Source organism: Lathyrus oleraceus, chromosome 6 (genome assembly GCF_024323335.1).
Source record: "Lathyrus oleraceus cultivar Zhongwan6 chromosome 6, CAAS_Psat_ZW6_1.0, whole genome shotgun sequence".
In the NCBI taxonomy this organism is placed as follows: Eukaryota; Viridiplantae; Streptophyta; class Magnoliopsida; order Fabales; family Fabaceae; genus Lathyrus; species Lathyrus oleraceus.
Genome location: NC_066584.1, coordinates 515,719,994 through 515,740,791, shown reverse-complemented (window position 1 = coordinate 515,740,791; position 20,798 = coordinate 515,719,994). Strand labels below are relative to the sequence as shown.

General features: G+C 34.1%; 1 protein-coding gene across 3 annotated transcripts in view; it reads right to left on the bottom strand.

Moving 5' to 3' along the window:
- LOC127096967 (callose synthase 9) overlaps positions 1–20,798 on the bottom strand; it is a 51,381-nt gene that overhangs the window by 13,979 nt on the left and 16,604 nt on the right. For all 3 annotated transcript variants that reach the window (XM_051035492.1, XM_051035494.1, XM_051035493.1), the window contains 28 exons: positions 20,071–20,181; positions 19,874–19,999; positions 18,704–18,793; positions 17,203–17,300; positions 16,991–17,108; positions 13,571–13,696; positions 11,707–11,783; positions 9,642–9,720; positions 9,143–9,262; positions 8,817–8,919; positions 8,528–8,651; positions 8,217–8,406; positions 8,041–8,093; positions 7,710–7,770; positions 7,483–7,564; positions 7,346–7,395; positions 6,531–6,617; positions 6,291–6,376; positions 5,725–5,749; positions 5,480–5,574; positions 5,102–5,183; positions 2,824–2,984; positions 2,584–2,704; positions 2,273–2,370; positions 2,042–2,129; positions 1,804–1,964; positions 1,619–1,728; positions 365–499 (listed from right to left, as the gene is read on the bottom strand). In XM_051035492.1, coding sequence (XP_050891449.1) covers positions 365–499; positions 1,619–1,728; positions 1,804–1,964; positions 2,042–2,129; positions 2,273–2,370; positions 2,584–2,704; positions 2,824–2,984; positions 5,102–5,183; positions 5,480–5,574; positions 5,725–5,749; positions 6,291–6,376; positions 6,531–6,617; positions 7,346–7,395; positions 7,483–7,564; positions 7,710–7,770; positions 8,041–8,093; positions 8,217–8,406; positions 8,528–8,651; positions 8,817–8,919; positions 9,143–9,262; positions 9,642–9,720; positions 11,707–11,783; positions 13,571–13,696; positions 16,991–17,108; positions 17,203–17,300; positions 18,704–18,793; positions 19,874–19,999; positions 20,071–20,181 — 2,857 coding nt within the window. The remainder of the gene's footprint in view (positions 1–364; positions 500–1,618; positions 1,729–1,803; positions 1,965–2,041; positions 2,130–2,272; positions 2,371–2,583; positions 2,705–2,823; positions 2,985–5,101; positions 5,184–5,479; positions 5,575–5,724; positions 5,750–6,290; positions 6,377–6,530; positions 6,618–7,345; positions 7,396–7,482; positions 7,565–7,709; positions 7,771–8,040; positions 8,094–8,216; positions 8,407–8,527; positions 8,652–8,816; positions 8,920–9,142; positions 9,263–9,641; positions 9,721–11,706; positions 11,784–13,570; positions 13,697–16,990; positions 17,109–17,202; positions 17,301–18,703; positions 18,794–19,873; positions 20,000–20,070; positions 20,182–20,798) is intronic.

The following is a 20,798-nucleotide window of genomic DNA, read 5'->3' as shown; positions in this document are numbered from 1 at the left end:
ATGATTGCCAAGTTAATCATTGTTTGATAATTGACAAGCAAATTGATTGTGTCAATCAATGATTGCCAAGTTAATCATTGTTTGATAATTGACAAGCAAATTGATTGGGTCAATCAATGCTTTCACAGTTTAATGACCATTCCAGTTTTAAAAACAATGATATAAAGGGAGTCTTGAAACTACGAAACAAGACAGGAAAACAATATGAACTGGAATAAAATGTAGATTGAAGAAGACAAATTTGATAGCAGCAAGTTGATCTCAAACAATTGATACAACAGGAAAGACTAAAATATTTACAAATAAAACATGGAAAAGAAAAAGAAGCAAATCAAGTATTGAAGCAAATATATTAAAACATTACCAGTTCTGGCCAATGTCTGCCCTCGGTAAGAAGCCCAAAAGCGCAGTTCAAGAATATCACTAGGACTATCAAAAAGATCAGTGTCACTTGAATTTTCATCACGGCCGATTCTAGCAAGAAAGTTTTTCCATTCATCTGCAGTGAATTAAATTAGTCACAAACCAATAAATCAAAGTAGAAAAACAAAAAAGCGCAAAAAGCATGAGTGCACAATAGCCCAGACTTGAGTAGGAAGCAATAAAAGAAATTTTCATTAATTGCTGCAAGCCAAAGGCAATATTATACAGCTCAATCTTAAATTTTCAACATATGGACACATTTCAAAAACACAAAAGGTACCCAAATCAAAAGATCAACTAAACCAATTTAGTTTCAGGAGAAATCCGGTCAGCCCTTCTTTAGGCAACAAAAGCAATGAAAATTAACTTCAACAACAAAAATCATGCCGACCCATATGTAATATGTGCTAGTGTTGAGAAGAAATCAGGGACTCATGAATGACAAATAGTGTTTTACCCCACAACCTAGAACATAATAGAGTTTCCCCTATATTAGCGATATAGAAAACGGATAAACTGGATTTAGGGAAATCAGGTTAACCCTTCTTTGTCCGGTGAGAAGAAAAGATTTAATCACACACAGCAAGACTGAAAGTAATTAGGTTGGCCCCATTGCCAAAAAGTAAACATCACATCAGATAGACGTTAAAGTAAATGATTGGGTTGCTATGCAATTTTTAAGTAAGTAACTACGTAATTAGGGTCTTTGGCACCCCGATGATGGCTCCACAGACTATCCCAAAAGCTTATGTCCATTGGGTCGACTATGGGATAAATCTCTGCTCAAGCACTTAGATCACAGCTTAAAGCTCTTTGACCTTCACCAAGAATGAGTTTTCCAAGGACCACCAAACCACGATCCTCTAGCACAGCTTAGTACTGATAACCAACAGAGTCGCACTAATTCAGTAGTTGATGTGCTGTGCATTTAGAGTAAGCGCACTTGAGCAGGCCCATCAATTAAATGAGAAAGAGAAAATAAGATAATTAGACCCAGCCTCCATGAATGTATTTCAACCGACCTATTTATCACTAAATAATAGTGGTCAGGCTTGATTTTCACCCAAAATAACCTATGTAGATAAAGCCAAAATAAAGCCAGCCTGATAAATTTCAATTGATCCACATTAGATCAAGTATGCCATCCAATAGGATCTGATATTGTCGTGATTGAAGCCAAATTAAGTAAAACTACCTGGAAATATCTTCTGAAGGTAGAACAAAATTGAAATGCCATCTTCATTTTTCTTTTGAAGTTCAGTCATGCTATAAAGCACAATCTCAGAATAGTAAGGGGTGAAAACACTGCACAATCAGAAGATAAGATGAGCATATAGAAAGAACAAATAGCATAATTTCATCTTTTTTTTAAATATTTACCTAAAAGATAACATTTGTTGAACTGGCTTTGCACGAGGCATCTTCATAAAGAGTGAATTTGCAAAAAACTCCAACCTTCGCCTAGCCTCAAGATTTCTAGGAACGCTTGATGCAGAGTCTTTGATAGTCAGCAATGAATATAATCTTTTGACTTGCACTCTCTGCATATACTCAATGTTGATAAACTCATAGTAACGTTTAAGGCAAGTGCATAAAGAAAAATAGAATAAGAGCATACTAAGTCTGCATTTGGCCATTTTAACTTTTGAAACAAATGCCCTTCATCTCTAGCTTTGGTCAGTAAACTCCATGTGTCATAATTATCCCTACATAAAATAGAAAATCAGCATTAATCTGATAACTAAAGAAATGGAGAGACAGAGAAGGATGGAAATTCTGACATGCCCAAGGGGGAAGTCTATTTCTAAAAAAGCTAATATATAATCGTACAAGAAAAACTGTAACAAACCTCATATTTATAGAAAGGACATCATGTCGTACAACATCATAGAGATCCTGAACAGCCCTAACTGCACCTCTTTCAAGATCAGGTGTTTCGGTCTCTTTCTATAAGATGCCAATACAAAGATGAGTTCAAACTCAACTGTTAACTTCCAAGTAAAAAGAGCCGAATTAAAAAGAAATACATATAAACAAGAAAAACCTCCCCAATGGGTGAAGTTGAGTTGGAGAGAATGTTATCCAAGATTAGTAATTTCTTTTGTAAAAAGTGCATTGATAATCAAAATAATAGAAGAACTTAAAAGATTAAATACAAACCAGAATTCCCATCAGTGCAGTTAGTCTTGATATCACAACAGCCAACTTATTTAGTCGAAAGTCCATAGGAATACTCCTTTTTGTGATACTGGCATTAATATCATCATATATCCTTTCAACCCTGGTACAACAGCAACAATTGCAAATGAATAACAGCACAAAGTCAAAATATCAAATATAAAACTCATAATATAATGAAAACATGGTACCATGCACTTCAACATTACAGCAGTTACATACCACATCCTTCCAGCATCATCTAATACTTCTGTTAAAATGAGTTTAATAGCATAGTAACACTCCTGAACTGCATACATCATATAGTCATCGCGTGAAATCCTATCCAAAAGCTCGTCTTGAGTATCTTTACTCTCAACAGCAATATCTCTGGCCAAAAATATCTACATAATTGTGGACAATAACTGATCAGTGAATCATAAAAAAACATAAAACAACGAGCATATTAGAGTATAGTAGATATAGCGTTGTAGCTTAATACTTATATAGAAGTAAATGGAACCTTGTGTACACAACAAAAAAGTGATGTGTTATCACTTTCTGCCATAATAGTTAGTAAGATGGTTACTTCGTCAAGCTCATCTAGCTGATGAATAAACCAATTATTATGTGTACTCATTCTGTTATATAGTAAATAATTCTCTCAAATAACACAAAATCCTAACATTCAGATTCTGTCTTTTTTCTCTCTAAACTGAGTTTAGCAGAGCACAAGTGATAAGCAAAGGCCACATAAAATTATAAGAGAACAATTTGTGATAACATGCATGATTACTCATAGAATCTGAGTTAGGCTCAAGAGGTTAAGGTTGCCCAAGCCTTGTATGTACTAATTTGAATATATCTTTAGTCAATGTGGATTTCAACACACCACTTCAAGCCCTCAATGGGTATTGCCCGTACCCGCACTCATACCCGCTTATTTTAATGGGTATTGCCCGTGCCCGTATCCATTTTGCAGGTTTTTACCCTACCTGTTGTGGGTAAATTTTGCGGGTACCCATTGGGGATGGGTCCAATTGTCATCCCTAAATGATAGAATTAGAACTTCCATCATTTCATAGTATATTCCGTAAATATATCTTAGTATATTCCTTATGTAATTAATACAATTAATTGTGTAGTTCCCTATATAACAGAACTTGGGTAGTGCTATTCAGACACACGATTTACCAAAATGTCTATTTCTCTCATATTTCAACATGGTATATCCATGATAAAATCATTGAGTGCACTTGTTTTGTTGAGAAAACTTATGAAAATTGAAAATGTGGTTTCAATGTTGCAATAATCAACTACCATCCTCATCCTCTATAATTGATTATCATGATCCATACTAATTTCCAAGCTTTGCAACATCAAAATAATTGATGGAATTCCCATCCATGTGTAATCGATGATTGACTTCACAAACAAGCCATGTGTAATTTTCTTGTATATTTTTAACGAATTAATACCTTAGTTTTTCTAAGAATCATGTAGCTACCAATACTTGTATCCGATACCGTACTCGAATCCAGGAAACATAGTTATCTTTTTTTAAACTTGACTATCTCCACCCATCTAACTATTTTTTACATTTTAAATCTTTTTAGATGGACTTTAAACTATATGATATGTTTCCTAAATTGTATGAGTTTCAACTTGTTTGTAGGGTTTCAAAGCTAAAGAAACAACCTTTTAACATTTGTTGAAACCCATTTGTTCTAAATCGTCTCTTGGGCCTCCTTAAATAATTCTTGTGAATAAGGCTTCAACTAGTATTGTCCAATCTAGTGAGAGTGATTGGTTTTATCTGTTATCGTATTCCTTTAAAAGGATCAGGTATCCATTAGTTTTGAACAAGTTTGAGAATATTGAGGTAAGGAATCCTTGTGTTTGTAAAGAGTAAAGAATCCCTTAGGCTCTGTTTGCGAGTAAGGAGGGGAAAGGTTAGGAAAAATAAAAATTGAAAAAAATATAAAAATATCTTTACTTTTTTAAAAGACTGATTTTATATAGAATAATAAATTAATATTTATCATTAATATATTATTTATTTTTGAAATATTATAACAACATATATTATATTTAAACAATTTATCTAAACCCCTCCTCCAATACAATTTTTTAGTTCCCCCAAACTAAGGGATTTTGCATTATGAATAAAAGTAAATCCCCAAAAACCCTTAACCCAAATCCCGCCTCTTTTCACTCAATTCTTCCTTTTTTTTAAAAGCACTCCGCTCCTTTCCCCTCCAAACTTTCAAACAAAGTCCAAACTCTCAAACAAAGCCCTTAGAGTGTAATAGATGAGGTATCCCTTAGGGTGGATTATTGTTGTGGTTGTAACATTTCTGATTAGCAAAAGAAATAATGAGGATATTATGAGAAACATACTCAATATTCTAGAAATAACATTCTAGCAAATTGTACAAAATTTCAAAAAAAAATTAATGATTAAATTCAAGACTCTGAAAATCAGCTTTTAATACAACCGAGATTGAAATATCTTAAATACCTTGCTTGCAAGTAGAAAGAGTGGCCACTGAACCAAAGGAATATCTCCAGAATTTCTTGGCATTAAAAGCAACTCCATTTCACTACAAGCAAGGAAAAAAGGAAAAACTGGCATCAGTAATCCACAGGTCCTTGGATTGAACCAGACTCTAACATCAATATAAAGTTGAATAATAATATATTTGTTGTATAAAAGAGAAAGGAGTATTCAATTAATACACATAAGGCATAACCTACTCAATCCCTAAGACTATGGAACGGAATCAATTAAAAATGGATAGAATTCAAACAAATAAGACAATATCTCAATAGCATGCCAGTATCAGGTAAGTGAAAGTAAATGAAGATACAGAAAAGATATAGCAGGTCAATGACTAACAAGTTGGCTATATAATCTTCCTCCCTTAGATTTCTTATAATCTCATTCCAAAACGGAGAGAACCGGGCAGCATCAACCTTGTTCTTTTCAACAACCTTCAAAGGAACAGTAAAAGGATAAGTAATATAACCTTGTAATCAATATGAATAAATATATCATTTGGAAGTTAGTGAACAATTATCCTGGAACAATCATATCAAATTAAACTACTCTAATTTTTCCAGTCTCCGTGGCTAAAGGCATACCTGAACTGATGACAGTTGGGCATTCCTGAAAAAAGAAATAGAGAAAAAGCATGTAAGATTATTTATATAAAAAAGGCAATTGTGGAGCACGGAAAAGCAGTCTGTTCAAATGTTGCTACACAACAGTTATAATGCGGTATAGCCACCAATTAACAACATTTTGTACTAATTGGTGTATCGTAGAACAATAGCAAATTGCTCAAACTCCGCCACCCAATAGCACCGTTAGAGCTTTATTTAACAATAATGAGTAGAAATAAGACAATAATATAGTTTTCACTATTTCTTTTATTTTTGCGCATGGGCCTAATGGGCTTTTTGTTCCCTTCCAGTTTTTATTGCTATGTACAGCTGTATCAAACTACAGTTAGTTACAGCAATGTGTTCATATCGTCTATATATAAAAATAGAGTGGGCAGTGACATTTATATTTCAGGAAGTCAAATTAGATTTTCGCACAATGAAATGTTTTCTCAATCGAATTCTCAGATAGCTAGCTACCTTCCAACTACAGAATAAAATATCACAATTAAAACAAAAAAAAAGTCACATATCACAAGCAACACCTGTTGGGTAGAGCAACATGAAGAGTGTCCATGAAAGCTCCAGGAAACTGCTCAAAAAGCTTTTGTAGCGCTTCCAATGACCTTATCTGATGACCATATGCAACCAAGAAAATAAAAATGCTAAAAAACTTCATACTAACATGAAGAAAAGGACAGGACCATCAGCAGGTAAAATATATTAATAATAACAAAGCATATATACTATTAAAAGGGTTTACAGGCTGATCAATCATTACACACCTCACCCAGACGAGCTCTCGCACCCAGCAAGAATCCCCAGACAGCCGATACAAGTGTATAAAACACATATATGTCCAATAGATAAATCTGAAATTAAAAGAACTAGCAAACTCAAAACAGCAACCAAAACCCACCAAAAAACAAAACGGAGAAAAATATAATACTGTGACAGTTAAAGGTAATAGTAATAAATTATGGATGATGGAAAAACAATTAGCAATATGTGTAAAACCAGAAATACGAAATTGTATAGGTTTTCTCAATCACAAGCTTCTATACTATTTACTAACTATTAAACCAGAAAATATAACCTTCGATACTGAAAAAATTCCAACTCAATATCAGTTCAAAACCTCTTAAGATAATATATTTATTTGAGTTACAAAAGCTAAGCATGTTTTTCAAGCCTGCGGCATAAAAGCTTGTTTTGAGTGCAAATTAACCTACACATATAATGCTATAAGGCTTCATAAATCATAGCAGAAACTAAGTTCCAGCTATATCATGTAAACAATAGCGTGCAGAAATTTCACATTAATATTCGTACTATGAAACCTCTCATTCATGAGAAAAGTAGAAGCAGCTAAGCAGGGGATAAGATATCCTCTTCTCAGTTGATACTATTTGAGGAAAAGCAGTTCGTAGAACTATTTATAAGATTAAATGAACTTACGCAAAATTAAAGGATTTTTAGCATCAATTTATCAATTTAGCCCACTCCACTTAGTAGAAAAAGACTTGATTGTTGTAAGTTGTAAATAAAACTAAAGCAAAAAGGAGGTAAAAAGGTAGTAAAACAACAGCTATGCACTTACGCAAACCACTGGAGCCCATATGCTAATAACTGTCAGAGCATTGTGATTATCTGCAAGAAAGATGACACTTTAGTAGCCATTAGTATTGATAGGAAACAAAAAGATATAACCACAAATTTAAAACGACCATTGCTTACTTTTAGAGACAAAATCATGCCAAGAGTACACTATGTTATTCTCTTTAATTATATCTCTTGTCGGGACCACAAGTGGCTTGATCTGCAAACCTCAAAAATAAAACATTCAAGTGCCCAAGCATGCAACCGTATATACATTAGGTACAAGCAACATTATCTACCCACACACACATGAACAAACAGATGCATAGTTCCAATTTGGAGGCAGCTATGAATATAACACGAACCTGAAGAAAGTAAGCAAACGAAAATTTTGCACTCAAAATGACAAGCCAAAACAGCATATACCTAAGAAAAGTAACAGGGTATATGTTAGACTCAAAAATTTGATGCTAACAAGGTAGTTTTAATCATATTTTTCTATATTAAACTGGGAAGAACAGAGGACAAAGTCCCTTGAAGAGAGAAACCATTCTTATTACTCACTTCTAATTAGAACACATAATGCCCCTAAACTTCTCGGAAAAATGTATTGGAAGTGGAAGCAAGATACTACATGTGTTATAAGTTGAAAAAGAAAAAAAGCAAAAGAGTGAGAAGAAGATATCTAATGCATACTTTATAAAATCCAAACTTCTTTCGTACATTCCTCGTCCAACATAATACCGTTCCTTCATTTGTCAATATAAAAGAACCAATGTCAGCATTCAGCATAACCACACATGATATGAAAACAAAAAGAGAGGAATTAATAATACAATTACAAAATCAAATGCAAATGAAGACACAAATACCTGGCGCAGCCATTTCACAAAGCGAATAAGAGGCCAACTATCACACCGGTTTGTCAGAAGATGACATGCAGGAATCCGCATGAGGAAACTAATGAAAAACTGGACACCAGCATAAATCCCAATGACAAGCACATATAATTTGAAAATAACTGAATTTGAATCTCTTTTACTCTCTTCTTGGAGTGCTTTTCTGCAGTCATACACAGAGTTGTAAATGTAAACTCATCAACACAAAGCAATAAAAAATTGAACAGAAAAATAATAAAAAGCAGAAGATATAACATAAAAATCATTATTTTAGGTATACATACACATAAAGGAAAGTTACAAAAACTGAAGCAACGCTAAACCAAATAAATCTAAAAAATATTCGTGATAGAGCTGAACGCCTCGTCGTTCTATAAGCACCGTACATCATGAAAATGTCCAGGACACCTGAAAATAGAAACAAAAAAGGCGAAAATTTATACTTTATGAGGACAAGAAATATAACACTGGCAACAGCAAAAACTATTGCATCCTTGCAAGACAATCAACAAACAAAACTGAGTTTGAAACTAAGATGAGAGATCTAAAACTTCAAAACCGAAATATACATACTCTCAAAAAATTTCATCACAACAAACGTGGGTCCAAGACTAAGAACCTCTCGCCAGGTCTTGGCATCAAATCGTTCATTATTGAAAGCAATAATTGCTAGACCCTGAAAAGATGGAATAGCGTGAAAAGTATAATGATGCAAAAATTAAATACTGTAACAACCATGAAACCAAATACCAATTAAAGTAGATAAACAAAAGCATAATGGAGAAAACAATTTAATGTCAAAGACAGCAGAGGAGAACAGAAGCATTTAAGAATCTATTATCTGTTTCAAAAAAAAAAGTATCTATTATGACTAGTCAAAACTAAACGTGTGTACAAACCTGGAACATCATGAAAAGAAATATCCATAATCGGTGGAAACTATGATAAAGATGAAAAAAAGTCCGATGCTCCACAAAAGATGTTTTCCCCTGACGTTTACTTCTGCCAGATGACATTTTCTGCATTGTACATAAGATAAATAAATAACCACAGCATCAAAAAAACGTATTGAAGTTAGATGTCAGCAGTTCGTCAAGACCCAATAGGATATTAAGATTCATCTTTTATGGATTCTGCAATAGGTTAAGCTACCTTTGGGGCCAATTTACTACAATCTGCTTTGAAAGCTTTTATGATACACGTTTACTCATCCACACACATCATCATACATTTGTTATTCCAAAACTCTAAATCAATAAACATTCCTATTATGCACCATTCTTAAAAATTAGAATCAGTACCACTGTCCTTTAACAGAATCCAACATAGAAGTGCAATAAAATGAACTGTGTGGTGTAACAAGAAAGGTTCCTAACATATAATTAAGAAAAGACAAACCTTTGATCTAGGTTCAGGATTTTGGAAAAATGAAGAACTTTTGCGCCACGGCCAGCTAAGCTCAAAGCAATGTATTGACCTGAAAAAACTCAGAAGTCAAGCTACTAATAAGTATAATGTAACGAGTTAGTGCCCAGTTTCTGATAATAGTGTAATGAACTAGCAAGTTTAGCACCGCTGTACAGTCAGTTAGTGGTTTACAATGTTCTAAAGAATGTAGCAAAGTTAGTTAAATCTGTCATAGGAGAACTAAAAAAGGTAACAAAGTTGTGTTAACCTTCAGTCTTGGTGTTTATAAAGCTAGATGTATTGTGAATTCATATTTGTATCAAAATCATTTTACTCCCAAAAAAAATCATTCTCTCAAACTCAATTTTATGAAATGCACCGATAGCACATTCAAATGTTTCCATTCACAACACAATGCTCCTCCTCCACCATCATTGGGTAACAAGGATACAGTCAGCATTGAGAAAAAGGTTGAAGCAGAGGAAAATAGTGTTTTCATGCGTAGAATTAGGAATCGAAAAGAGAAAACCGACAGAGTTAGACTGTTTCAGTCTTGAAGGTCATTTTTTACCATCAAATAACTGATAGAATATGTAAATTGTCATTTATTTATAAGAACATTTATAATACGAGCACGTAGTTGTGCTTTGTTGTACATATATTTTATTGTATAATACTCCTTCCGTCCTAAGTTATAAGTCGTTTTGGACATTTCACACGAATTAAGAAGTGTAATTAATTTTGTATGAGAAAGAGAAAGTATACATGACTATATTGCCATTCATTAATTACATAGGAAAGAGAAATTAAAAGAATCGGAAGAAGAGAGAGTAAAGAATAGTAGAGGGTATTAGATTAAAATTATTAAGCTTGCACTGGAATTGTAAAGCAGCTTATAAATTGGGGTAAAATATTTTTACAAAGTAACTAATATCTAAACTCTAAAGCACGGGTACTCCATTTTAGATAAAATACCAGTACCGGGTACTTACCGGGTACCGGTACTCGTACGGTACGCACCGAAGCCGTACCAATTTTTTTGTTTTTTTTTAAGTTGGTACACATTTGGTACCACGTATCCAAATTTTTTTAATTTTTTTTGGATGGTATAATTTGGAATTTTTTTCCTAAGTAAAAATTAGGTTAATTATTCTATTTAGAAATAAAAAAGTTCTTTCACAACCAAGTTCTTCATCTTCTGTGGAGAGAAATTGGAGCACAATTAAATTTATTCACTCATTGAAAAGGAATAGGCTCAATTCAAAGAGGACCCAGGATTTAGTTTTTGTTCATACAAATCTCTGTCTTCTCATGTTAAAGTTTAAAATGTTGGAGCAACAAAAATGTGGGATATTGGTGGAGATGAATGAGATCTATTTGTTGTAGTTGATATTTTTGAAGTTGTTAGTCTTTCTCTCGATAAACCTGAACTAGAAGTCGTTCTTTTTAATGATATCATGATTTATGAATACTTTTTAAGTGTAATTTATTTATTTTATTGCGCAAATATTAACGTTTTTTAAGCAAATTGTTTTAAAATTTTAATGTTTTGTTATTATTTAAATAATATAACACCTTTGTTATTTTTATAATTATATTTAAAAAAATTATACTAACGTACCCGTACCTTAATTTTTCTAAAAATGCCGTACTCCGTACCTATGCAACGCTGTATCTAAATGAAAAATCAGTTCCAATATTCATGTTGTACGTTTTCAAATTTAATTTTAATTTGGGAAATACTTGTGCCGTTAAGGGTAAATTAACCCAAAAAAAAAAAAACTAAATTTGGTAGGTTATATTTTACCTTTAATTATGTTGTAGATTTAGATTTAGTAGTTAGATAAGTGTATATTTGTCCAGAATAATGTCTCACCAAAATTAGTAGTTAGATAAGTGGTAGTTATTATTAGCCAACTATGCCCCTAGTCTCAATTCTAATTTGCATCAAATGACTCCCTCTCAACCCTGCATTCCTATTTATAGGCACCAAGCTTCGTCATCTACAGGAAATTAATTATTCAAATAAAAGTGATGGTTGCTGAAAAATATTTACCAGAAATACTCATTAAAATCATCGTAATTTCTCCAAGATGAATGAGATGCCTTGCCATTATCATTGTTTGCAGCTTCCTGAAAGTCCATAGAAATAAATGATAAATTCCTACTGTACCATGATGATTAATAAAGTTTTCTTTTAAAACGTGGTTTCCGGTCCTAGCACCGACTAATCCGGGAGACCAATCATACCGTCTACTAACAAGGGGTTAATTGAAGCGAGCAAAGCTATGTATCGGTTGAACTGTCCCAGCACAGGAAATTTGACAGAGAAGAGACTTCAAACGAGTGTTTCTCAAAATTAATTTTCTTATTAACTAATCAGATTTGGAGTTTTTAAATTATACTGAAGATTCTAGGGTTGCAAAAATTAACTCCTAAATGAAAACAAACATATACTGGGAAACTGGCTGTAAGACTATATGAGACTACGAGTGTTCTTAAATGAAGAAACTATAATCAAATTAGGGTGAGTAATGCAGTACACTACGAGTGTTCAATTGAATTTCCTTTATTATTAATTCTTTTATTTGAATACAGTAATTAGAATTCTGTGTTTCAATAGAGTACCATAATGTACAACAATAATCAAATTAGGGTGAGTAATGCAGTACACTATTTTGTTAGTAATAGTATACAGATCCATTTCAAAATTTAAATTACTAAAAGATCCTCCATCGTTATGCCTCTCGCCCAAACCATATCCACTTTTGTTACCTTAAGGTTTTTCCAACACCAATTAGCCACTTAGCAGCACTCCCAAGCCACTTGGCAAAGCAACCCACCATCATTTCTGTGCACCACAGAAGCGCCTCAAACACAAATAGGTGTCCCTACTACTGTGTGAAAATAGAGTCGCAGCAAAGTTTGCTATGCTCCCACTCCAGGCAACAACACCTCCACCACCGCTGCACAGATCCTTCCACCACCACCAGCTCAATCATTTCCACGCCATGGAATCTGACCTCCCTCTACACCATCACCCAAACCCACCCCACCTCAAGCACCACTTCAAAATCAGGTTCTCTTTTCAACTAAAAATCCTTCCCCAACCCACCTTTTACCCACTCCTCAAAGACATCATGGCCAAGGTTCTTTAAATCAATGTTGCATGGCAACTGACTGTCGAAATTGACCAACGAAACCTCACCCCCAACCCTTTGCCTTCTTCATATTAGTACAGTGCCTTGTCTTAACAGGACCTACACGACAAGCTGTTAGGGCATTTGACAACGTTGAAGACTTCATGGGCACCAAAACAACATCCAAACACTTCACTGTTTTTCTCAACACGCTCTGAAAGTATGACCACAGGAAAATTGTTGTTCAGGTTTTCATTAAAAATAAAAACCACATCATGTTAAAGCCCAATGAGAAAATACACATCGCTGTGTTTAACAAGGGGTGAAGGTAAGGAGCGTCAAGCGGCGCAGTTGTTCTGGAGGGAGATGAAGGAGCTAAGGATTAAGCCAAAGATCATTACTTACAAAGGTGCTGCTGAGTCTGCACAAACGGTAGGGATTGATTTCTTTCTGTAATTTTTTTTAAGAATGTATGGTACCACCAAACCAATGTGAAGACAGTTTAAGAGGTCCATTTTGTTCTCCTGTGTTTATCTTTGTAGAACTGATTTTAACATTAACTCAAAAACGTGAATATATTCATTATCTTCTATTCAAATTACTGAAATGAATGACCATGCATATTCAAAAAGTAAGATAGTTAGATAGTTAGATGATTTTATGCATGTCCACAGCATAAAACTATATCCATCTTAGACTGCAGATTTGCAGAACTTATTTTAAGTTTTGACATTCTAAAGTTTAATCAAATTGATTTTTTAATGGAACAATGAGACTTACTGCAGAAATAACGTCGTAGAGAGGAAGGATAACTTGATCAAGAAATGAGACACCATTCTCAGAAGTGCAACTATTAGCTGTATGTGCAACCTGCTGCCTTAAGATCTCATCCATCTCTCGAGCCATCTGCAGATATTTACAAGATTTAATCAAAAATGAATGAGGAGGGTATATACAAAAGCAACACAGAAACTAGGATTTTTATGATTTTTTTTTAAACAGAACAGGAAATAAAAGATTACCAAAATAATTAAAACAAAAACTAGTCGATAGAATTAGAGTTTGGCCTAACTCAACCTTACAAAACCGACTTGTAAGGTGAGGGGTGTCACAATAGAGTTTGGTTGTTGTTGTAATTCATTCACTATTACCAGTTCTATCATATTGCAAGTTCAATAACAGTAGGTATAGTATGTATAGTACACTTGTGTTGGAAATTTTTGTGTTGGAAATTTTTATTAGAATTGAGGATAGACCTAACTCAACCTTTACAAACATGTCTTGTAAGGTGACTAGTTGAGAGTTGCCCCCACTGGTAAATATATGTTCACACATGTTGGAATTTCTGCATTAATTACGGTCCTCCCCTAGTCGCCTTAACCACGGCACTTTGCCTTGCCTTCATTGCAGCCCTCAACACCTTAATTGTATTGGATTTGAAGGGGTGAATTTAATCTTGCATTGCCTAGAGATATAGTTTGTGTTGTGTTTATAAGTGGGAGCAATACCCTACAAGTCGGTTTTGTAGGAATGTGTTAGGCCTAACCCAAATCTGAGATGGTATCTGTTAAGAGTTTCACATCGGATGATATATGGCATGAACATGTGTTTATAAGTGGGGACAGTCCTCACTCTACCAACCGGTTTTGTAGGGTTGAATTAGGCCCAACCACATTTCTTAACATGGTACCAGAGTCTCGTTTAAGATCCTGTGGGTCACCTACTATGGTTTCCGCTATCGGGTCACGCACCATTTATTTCCACGCTCTAGTTGTCTAGTCCTGAGCGTGAGGGGTGTGTTAAGAGTTTCACATCGGATAATATATGGTATGAACATGTGTTTATAAGTGTGGGCAATCCTCACTCTACCAACCGGTTTTGTAGGGTTGAGTTAGGTCCAACCACATTTCTTAACAGTATCAAAGCATATCCTAGATCCATTGTTGGGCTTTCCGCATCGTCCACGCTCTAAGCTCAGGTGTGAGGGTGAGAAGGTGCGTTGGAATTTTCGCCTTAATTGCGGTCCTTCCCTAGTCACCTTAATTGCGGTACTTTGGCTTGCCTTCATTGCAGCCCCCAACACCTTAATTGTGTTGGATTTGAAGGGATGAATTTAGTTCCGCATTGCTTAGAGATATGGCATGTGTTGTGTTTATAAGTGGAAGCAATCCTCACCCTACAAGCCGCTTTTGTAGGGATGAGTTAGGCCTAATGCAAATTCTGAGAAGACCATCTCTCATCCAATGGAGACTCTAAACACACACTCACGTCCACGACTGGACATCTGGAACATGACTTGATAGTGAAAACCTAATAACAAGTGGTTCAACGAATTTTGTATAGACTCTAATACTATATTAGAATTTATGATGGGTTAAACACAACCCCTATAAAAACGACTTGTAAGATAAAAATTGTGTTGAATGAGATTATTTGAATGTTTGAAAGAAATTACTCTAAGCCTTGTTATTTATAACAAAGTGATTACAATAAAATCTACAACTAAATCCCAGTTGTCTTTCCTTACCTAACCCTATAATGACAACAAAATCCAATAAGAATTCATATATATCTAAAAAAGTTGCATCATTGTTTGCATTAGTACCTATTGAAATAAAAAGGAAATGAGAGACATTTGGTGAACTGTGCCTGAATAGCACAACGGAAATTCTATTATAGGGAATTACATGGTTAAGAGTATTAATTATAAAAGAAATATGCTACAGAATATTCTATTCTAAGAATATATTTAGAAATATCAACAAACTGAGACTAATATTGCATTCAAATAGTGAGGTAATCTGAATCAAATTAATGCAACTAAACTGTAACAACGAATACTTTAGAACTAGGTAGTCAATAGCAAGACCAATATTGCATTCAAATAGTGAAGCAATCAAATTAATGCAACTAAACTGTAACAGCAACAAATACTTTAGAACTAGCTAGATTTTATTATAACCAAGTGATTACAATAAAATCTACAACTAAATCCCTATTGTCTTTCCTTACCTAACCCTACAATTTCAACAAAATCCAATAGGAATTCATATATATCTAAAAAAGTTGCATCATTGTTTGCATTAGTACCTATTGAAATAAAAGGAAATGAGAGACATTTGGTGAAACTTGTCTGAATTGCACGACAGAAATTCTAATATAGGGAATTACATGGTTAAGAGTATTAATTATAAAAGAAATATGCTACAGAATTTTCTATTCTAAGAATATATTTTACAAATATCAACAAACTGAGACTAATATTGCATTCAAATAGTGAGGTAATTTGAATCAAATTAATGCAACTAAACTGTAACAACATCGAATACTTTAGAACTAGGTAGTCAATAGCAAGACCAATATTGCATTCAAATAGTGAAGCAATCAAATTAATGCAACTAAACTATAACAGCAACAAATACTTTAGAACTAGCTAGTCAATAACGAGGAGGCATGGAGCCTGTCAGCGGCGGCGAGAGTGGTAGTAGAGCGCAACAAAGTAGCACACTCCAAGAGGGGTCGAAGGGGTCGAAGGGTGGTCAAGGGTTGCATTTTGGAGCAGTTTTTGGACCACTTTTGTTTTTGTTTGAACAACCGAAATTACCCCTTAAAAATTAAAGCATAAATTTGGTATTTTTCTCTGAATTTGAGTGCTATCTATTTAACCCAAGCAATTTCCTCTTCCTTCTCCTGTGTGTCATTCATTCTTTTCCTTCAAAACACAAGCTCCTTCGTTCAAGCTTCACTTCATTCTTGATCTTTTCCTCCTTCAAGCTTTTGATTTGTGTCTTTTGCTTCGTTTCTTTTCCTTCATTTTTTTCTTTTTCCCTCTCCCTCTGTTTATTCTCATTTCCTTACCTTCTTTTTTACTCTGTTTTTTTCTAACTCAATTTTGAATCTTGTTATTGGTTAATCTTATTTCTCTTTTTTACCTTTTTTCTCTCTCTGTTTTTATATAATAGTTTACATGAAATAATATATGTAGATTATTCATGTAATTTGTCAAAAAAAAGTTATATCAAATAGCGCTCATCCCGCTACCCCACTTTTAAAGTCGGCCATCCCGCCGCTATCCGGAATTGACTACCAAGCTTTAGAAGACAATATCACGGCAACAAATGCCAGTCAATTGAATACCAAAAGACTTTACGGAAACAATAAACGGTAAATGTGACGCAGACACTGATTAAATTAACTTACATGATGGAATATGTAGCACAAGCATTCAGGTAGAAACCTGACATTTGAAGCTTCTCCCCAAATTAGGAGGTATAAAGAAACATACAGCAATTTCTTCTCTTTACTAACAGCTTCCAAACTAAAACCACAATAGCCCCTTCAATTTCAGTAATCAAGTACATAGATCACAAAATACAACTGATTTTCATATATAATATAAATAGTAGCAGTACCTGCTCCAGATAGGCTGAATGCATAGGTAGTTGCACCAATTAGTGTAATTATCGAGGGATTTCAGGAATACAGCATGCAAGGCTGCTTCATCCAATTTCTGGAAACAAGATATACATGATTAGAATAAGAATGAAATAGCACAAAAAAGTTGCCAACGGTGGAGGAACAAAGTAATGGTAAAATATGAAATTATCATGCAGGACTAGTGGACTACTCCTTATGGTGGTTACTTTGACTACCTTGGTTTAGCTAGCAAACTATACCTAGATTAAATATAAAGCTGTCAGTTAGTCATTCAATAGATTTCCAGTTTCATAAACTCAGAATTCACAAACCCTCGTATAGCATCAAGAACCCTCTGATCCTGATGGCTTGTGAAAATCCTCTTCATCCGCCACCAGCACAGCCTCCAGAAACTCGATTTCCAGCCCCTCTTGTAAATGCCAAGGCATTAGTATAATTCAGAAATTATTATTAAACTACATTCTGATACAGGCAACACATTTTTTTCTCTAAAACTTTCCGCATTTCCTTGTAAGGCACCCTATCATTTGCCCTATTTTATATATTAATGAAAATCTAGAGTCACTCTTTAAAGTTGAAGACCATATCATCCCACAAGTCATGCGTTTTAAATATCTTTGGTCCGGAATACAAAACAATGAAAAAATAGAAGGGGATGTAAACCATTGAATTCAATCTAGGGGGCTGAAATGGAGGAGGGCCTCAAGGATGTGACACAAAAATATTGCTCAAGCTCAAGGGAAAATTTTATCGGAAACCTGCGATGTTGTACGGGGCAAATGTTGGACGGTTAAAAATCAACATGAGAATAAAGTGTTGCAGAGATGGGAATGTTGCATTGGATGTGTGATAAGACTAGACGGAATAAGATTAGAAATGAATATATTAGGGAGAATGTTGGGATAGCGTCTTTAATAGAAAAAGTGGAAATTTAAGTAGTTTTGACATGTAGAGAGAAGACTTGTAAATTTTGTTGTAAAGAAAGTAGTTCAGATGGAGAGGAGTCAAACAATTAGAGATAGAAGAAGACCTAAAAAAATTATAAGAGAAACTATTAAGAAAGATCTTGAGATTAACGAATCGGATAGAAACATGGTCTTGGATAAAACATTATGGCGGAACTTGATCCATGTAGCCGATCCCACTTAGTGGGATAAGGCTTGGTTGTTGACACTCTTCATCAATCTGTAGCAGGTATCCGAACTTATTTTTTATGCTGCATGCCTCTTCTTTTGATCTCCTTAAGACTATCCTCTCCCATGGCTTGATAGTATGGCTATGAGCTTAATCATCTTAAACCCTCCTAGTTTTGTATGTAGCCCTTGGTCACATCAACAAAGAATAAACCACACATGTTTTGAAGTTGTGAATGTCCATTAAACTCGTTCTATACAAATAAAACAATTCGCAAAAAAAAAACTAAAGGAAATCCAATAAGGCAAATGATCCTCAAAGTGAAAAGAATCAAATACTTACGGGTTCGGTTTTGTCTGGAACTCCAAGCCGAGATTGCTCATTTGCAAGTAGATGAACTATGTGTTCACGCTGATTAGCTACATTATCTTTCTGTCATCAAAACATCACCATAAGTGTGAGAAATATGAGTTCACCAGAAATGCCAATGTGAAAATGATTTATAATTATAAAAGATCAAATAAGTCTGATAATAAAAATTACCTACAAGTAAAAGGAAATAAAATCAGAAAGAACACCGATAATCACAATAGTAAAGAGTTCCAATCAAATTACTTTTAATTTTCAGATTGAATGAAGCCATTGCTTTAGAATCCAATTATGCAGTGCCACCAAATAATATCAGTGGAAGAAAATCCAATCCAGCAAAACAAAAATTACTACGTTTATTATACATGCATCATGATTTTTACATCGGAAATTCCTTTTCTACTTTCTAGAATCCTTTCATCCAGCGTAAGTTTTAAAATTGAGACTAAGGTTATTAGAAACCTGGGTGATCCAGAGAAATAGTCTCTTCGTCATTTACTGCCAACTCAACCAGATTTGAACCTTAAAATTTTAATACAATCTCCTCATCATTTACTGCCAATTCAATCAGATTTAAACCTTAAAATCTCAACAGAAGTCTCATCTCTCAACCATCAAAGGCTCTTTCTTGACAATGCCATTGGCAATTCCACAGCTTTTATAATGTCAGATCATTTGTATACATAGGAGTACATAAATGGACAAATACAGACTAGTTACAGCTCTGTAGAGATCACATTGTTCCTCTGATAGGATGTTGGTATTGATGAGATCACATTATTCCTCTGATAGGATGTTGGTATTGATATTTAGTTCACAATGTTAGTGCAACTTGCAACTTCCCACCCCTTGTTTTGAGACAAAATGGTACACATGAAGCCAGTAACTCTAGTTGGCCTCCCAAAACATATATGCATGCAAAGGGACTCTAAAAGTGTGTATAAGTGTTGATGCCCAGCCAATACTAGTATTAGCGTACCAAGACTAATATATTTTAATAGATACGACATTTTGGTTTCACATATTAGAAATAAAGAAAGGCTAATTCAAACCAAAAAACAAAAAGAATAAATGAAACTTGAAAGAACAAGACCAATCTTGACTTGACAACTGACACTAAATAAAAACCCCACTTATACAGACCTGAAATCCAAAAGTATACTGCAGAAAATCTAACATGTTGGCATTCCTTGTAGGAGGGATGAAATAGGCCCTGGGCAGTTCAGGCAAGCCATTGAAATACTTCAGAGACGAAACTGCTGCTTGCACCTAACAACGGAAAATTCCAGGTAAGAAGCCATCAAAAATAAATGGGATCTTAAATAAAGAAGCTCAAGAACCTCAGGGAAAAAAGCAATAGCATTTGTTGAAGAAGCAGCATCTATAGGGATGATGTTGTAAGCAATCAGATCCTCGGTTGATGCAGAATCTGATTCCATGACCCGCTTAAGCTGCAACGAAGATAAAACAGTTTAAGAGTTGTTCCCAGTTCAGAAATATAAATAATATTTAAAAAAAAAAATGTTTCAAGACTCCAGCTTACATGCACACCTTTTTTTAACATAAAAAACATCTTACCTCACTCCTCATCACGATGCTATTACACCGATAAAAAAAAATGAAGCAATACAATCAAAACAAAATTATTAAAAAAAGGAACTATAACAACAATACTAATCCTGATGAAATCAGGCATCCTCCAAAACTAAACAAATACACCATAGCAGCTTCTATCAAAAAATACAGCAAACATTAGATTGTTCAATAGAGCACTTCTATCTCCATTCAAAAATCCTTCAACAATGCAGTAACAAAAGGCTAATAATAAACTATTGTGACACCACCTATTAGATAAGATTTTATTATACTAGTAAAAATAATTAATAATTACGTCTTGAAAGCTTTACTCTGGAAACACCATGTTTTACTGTGGTACAGAAATATATCAGGTTTCAAAGACCATACAAAACTAAAAATAGAAGCTAATATGAAGTAGCAAAGCAGACAGAAATAATAGTAGAATCCAATGAAAAGTAGTAGGATTAAAACAATGGGAAGATCATCCATT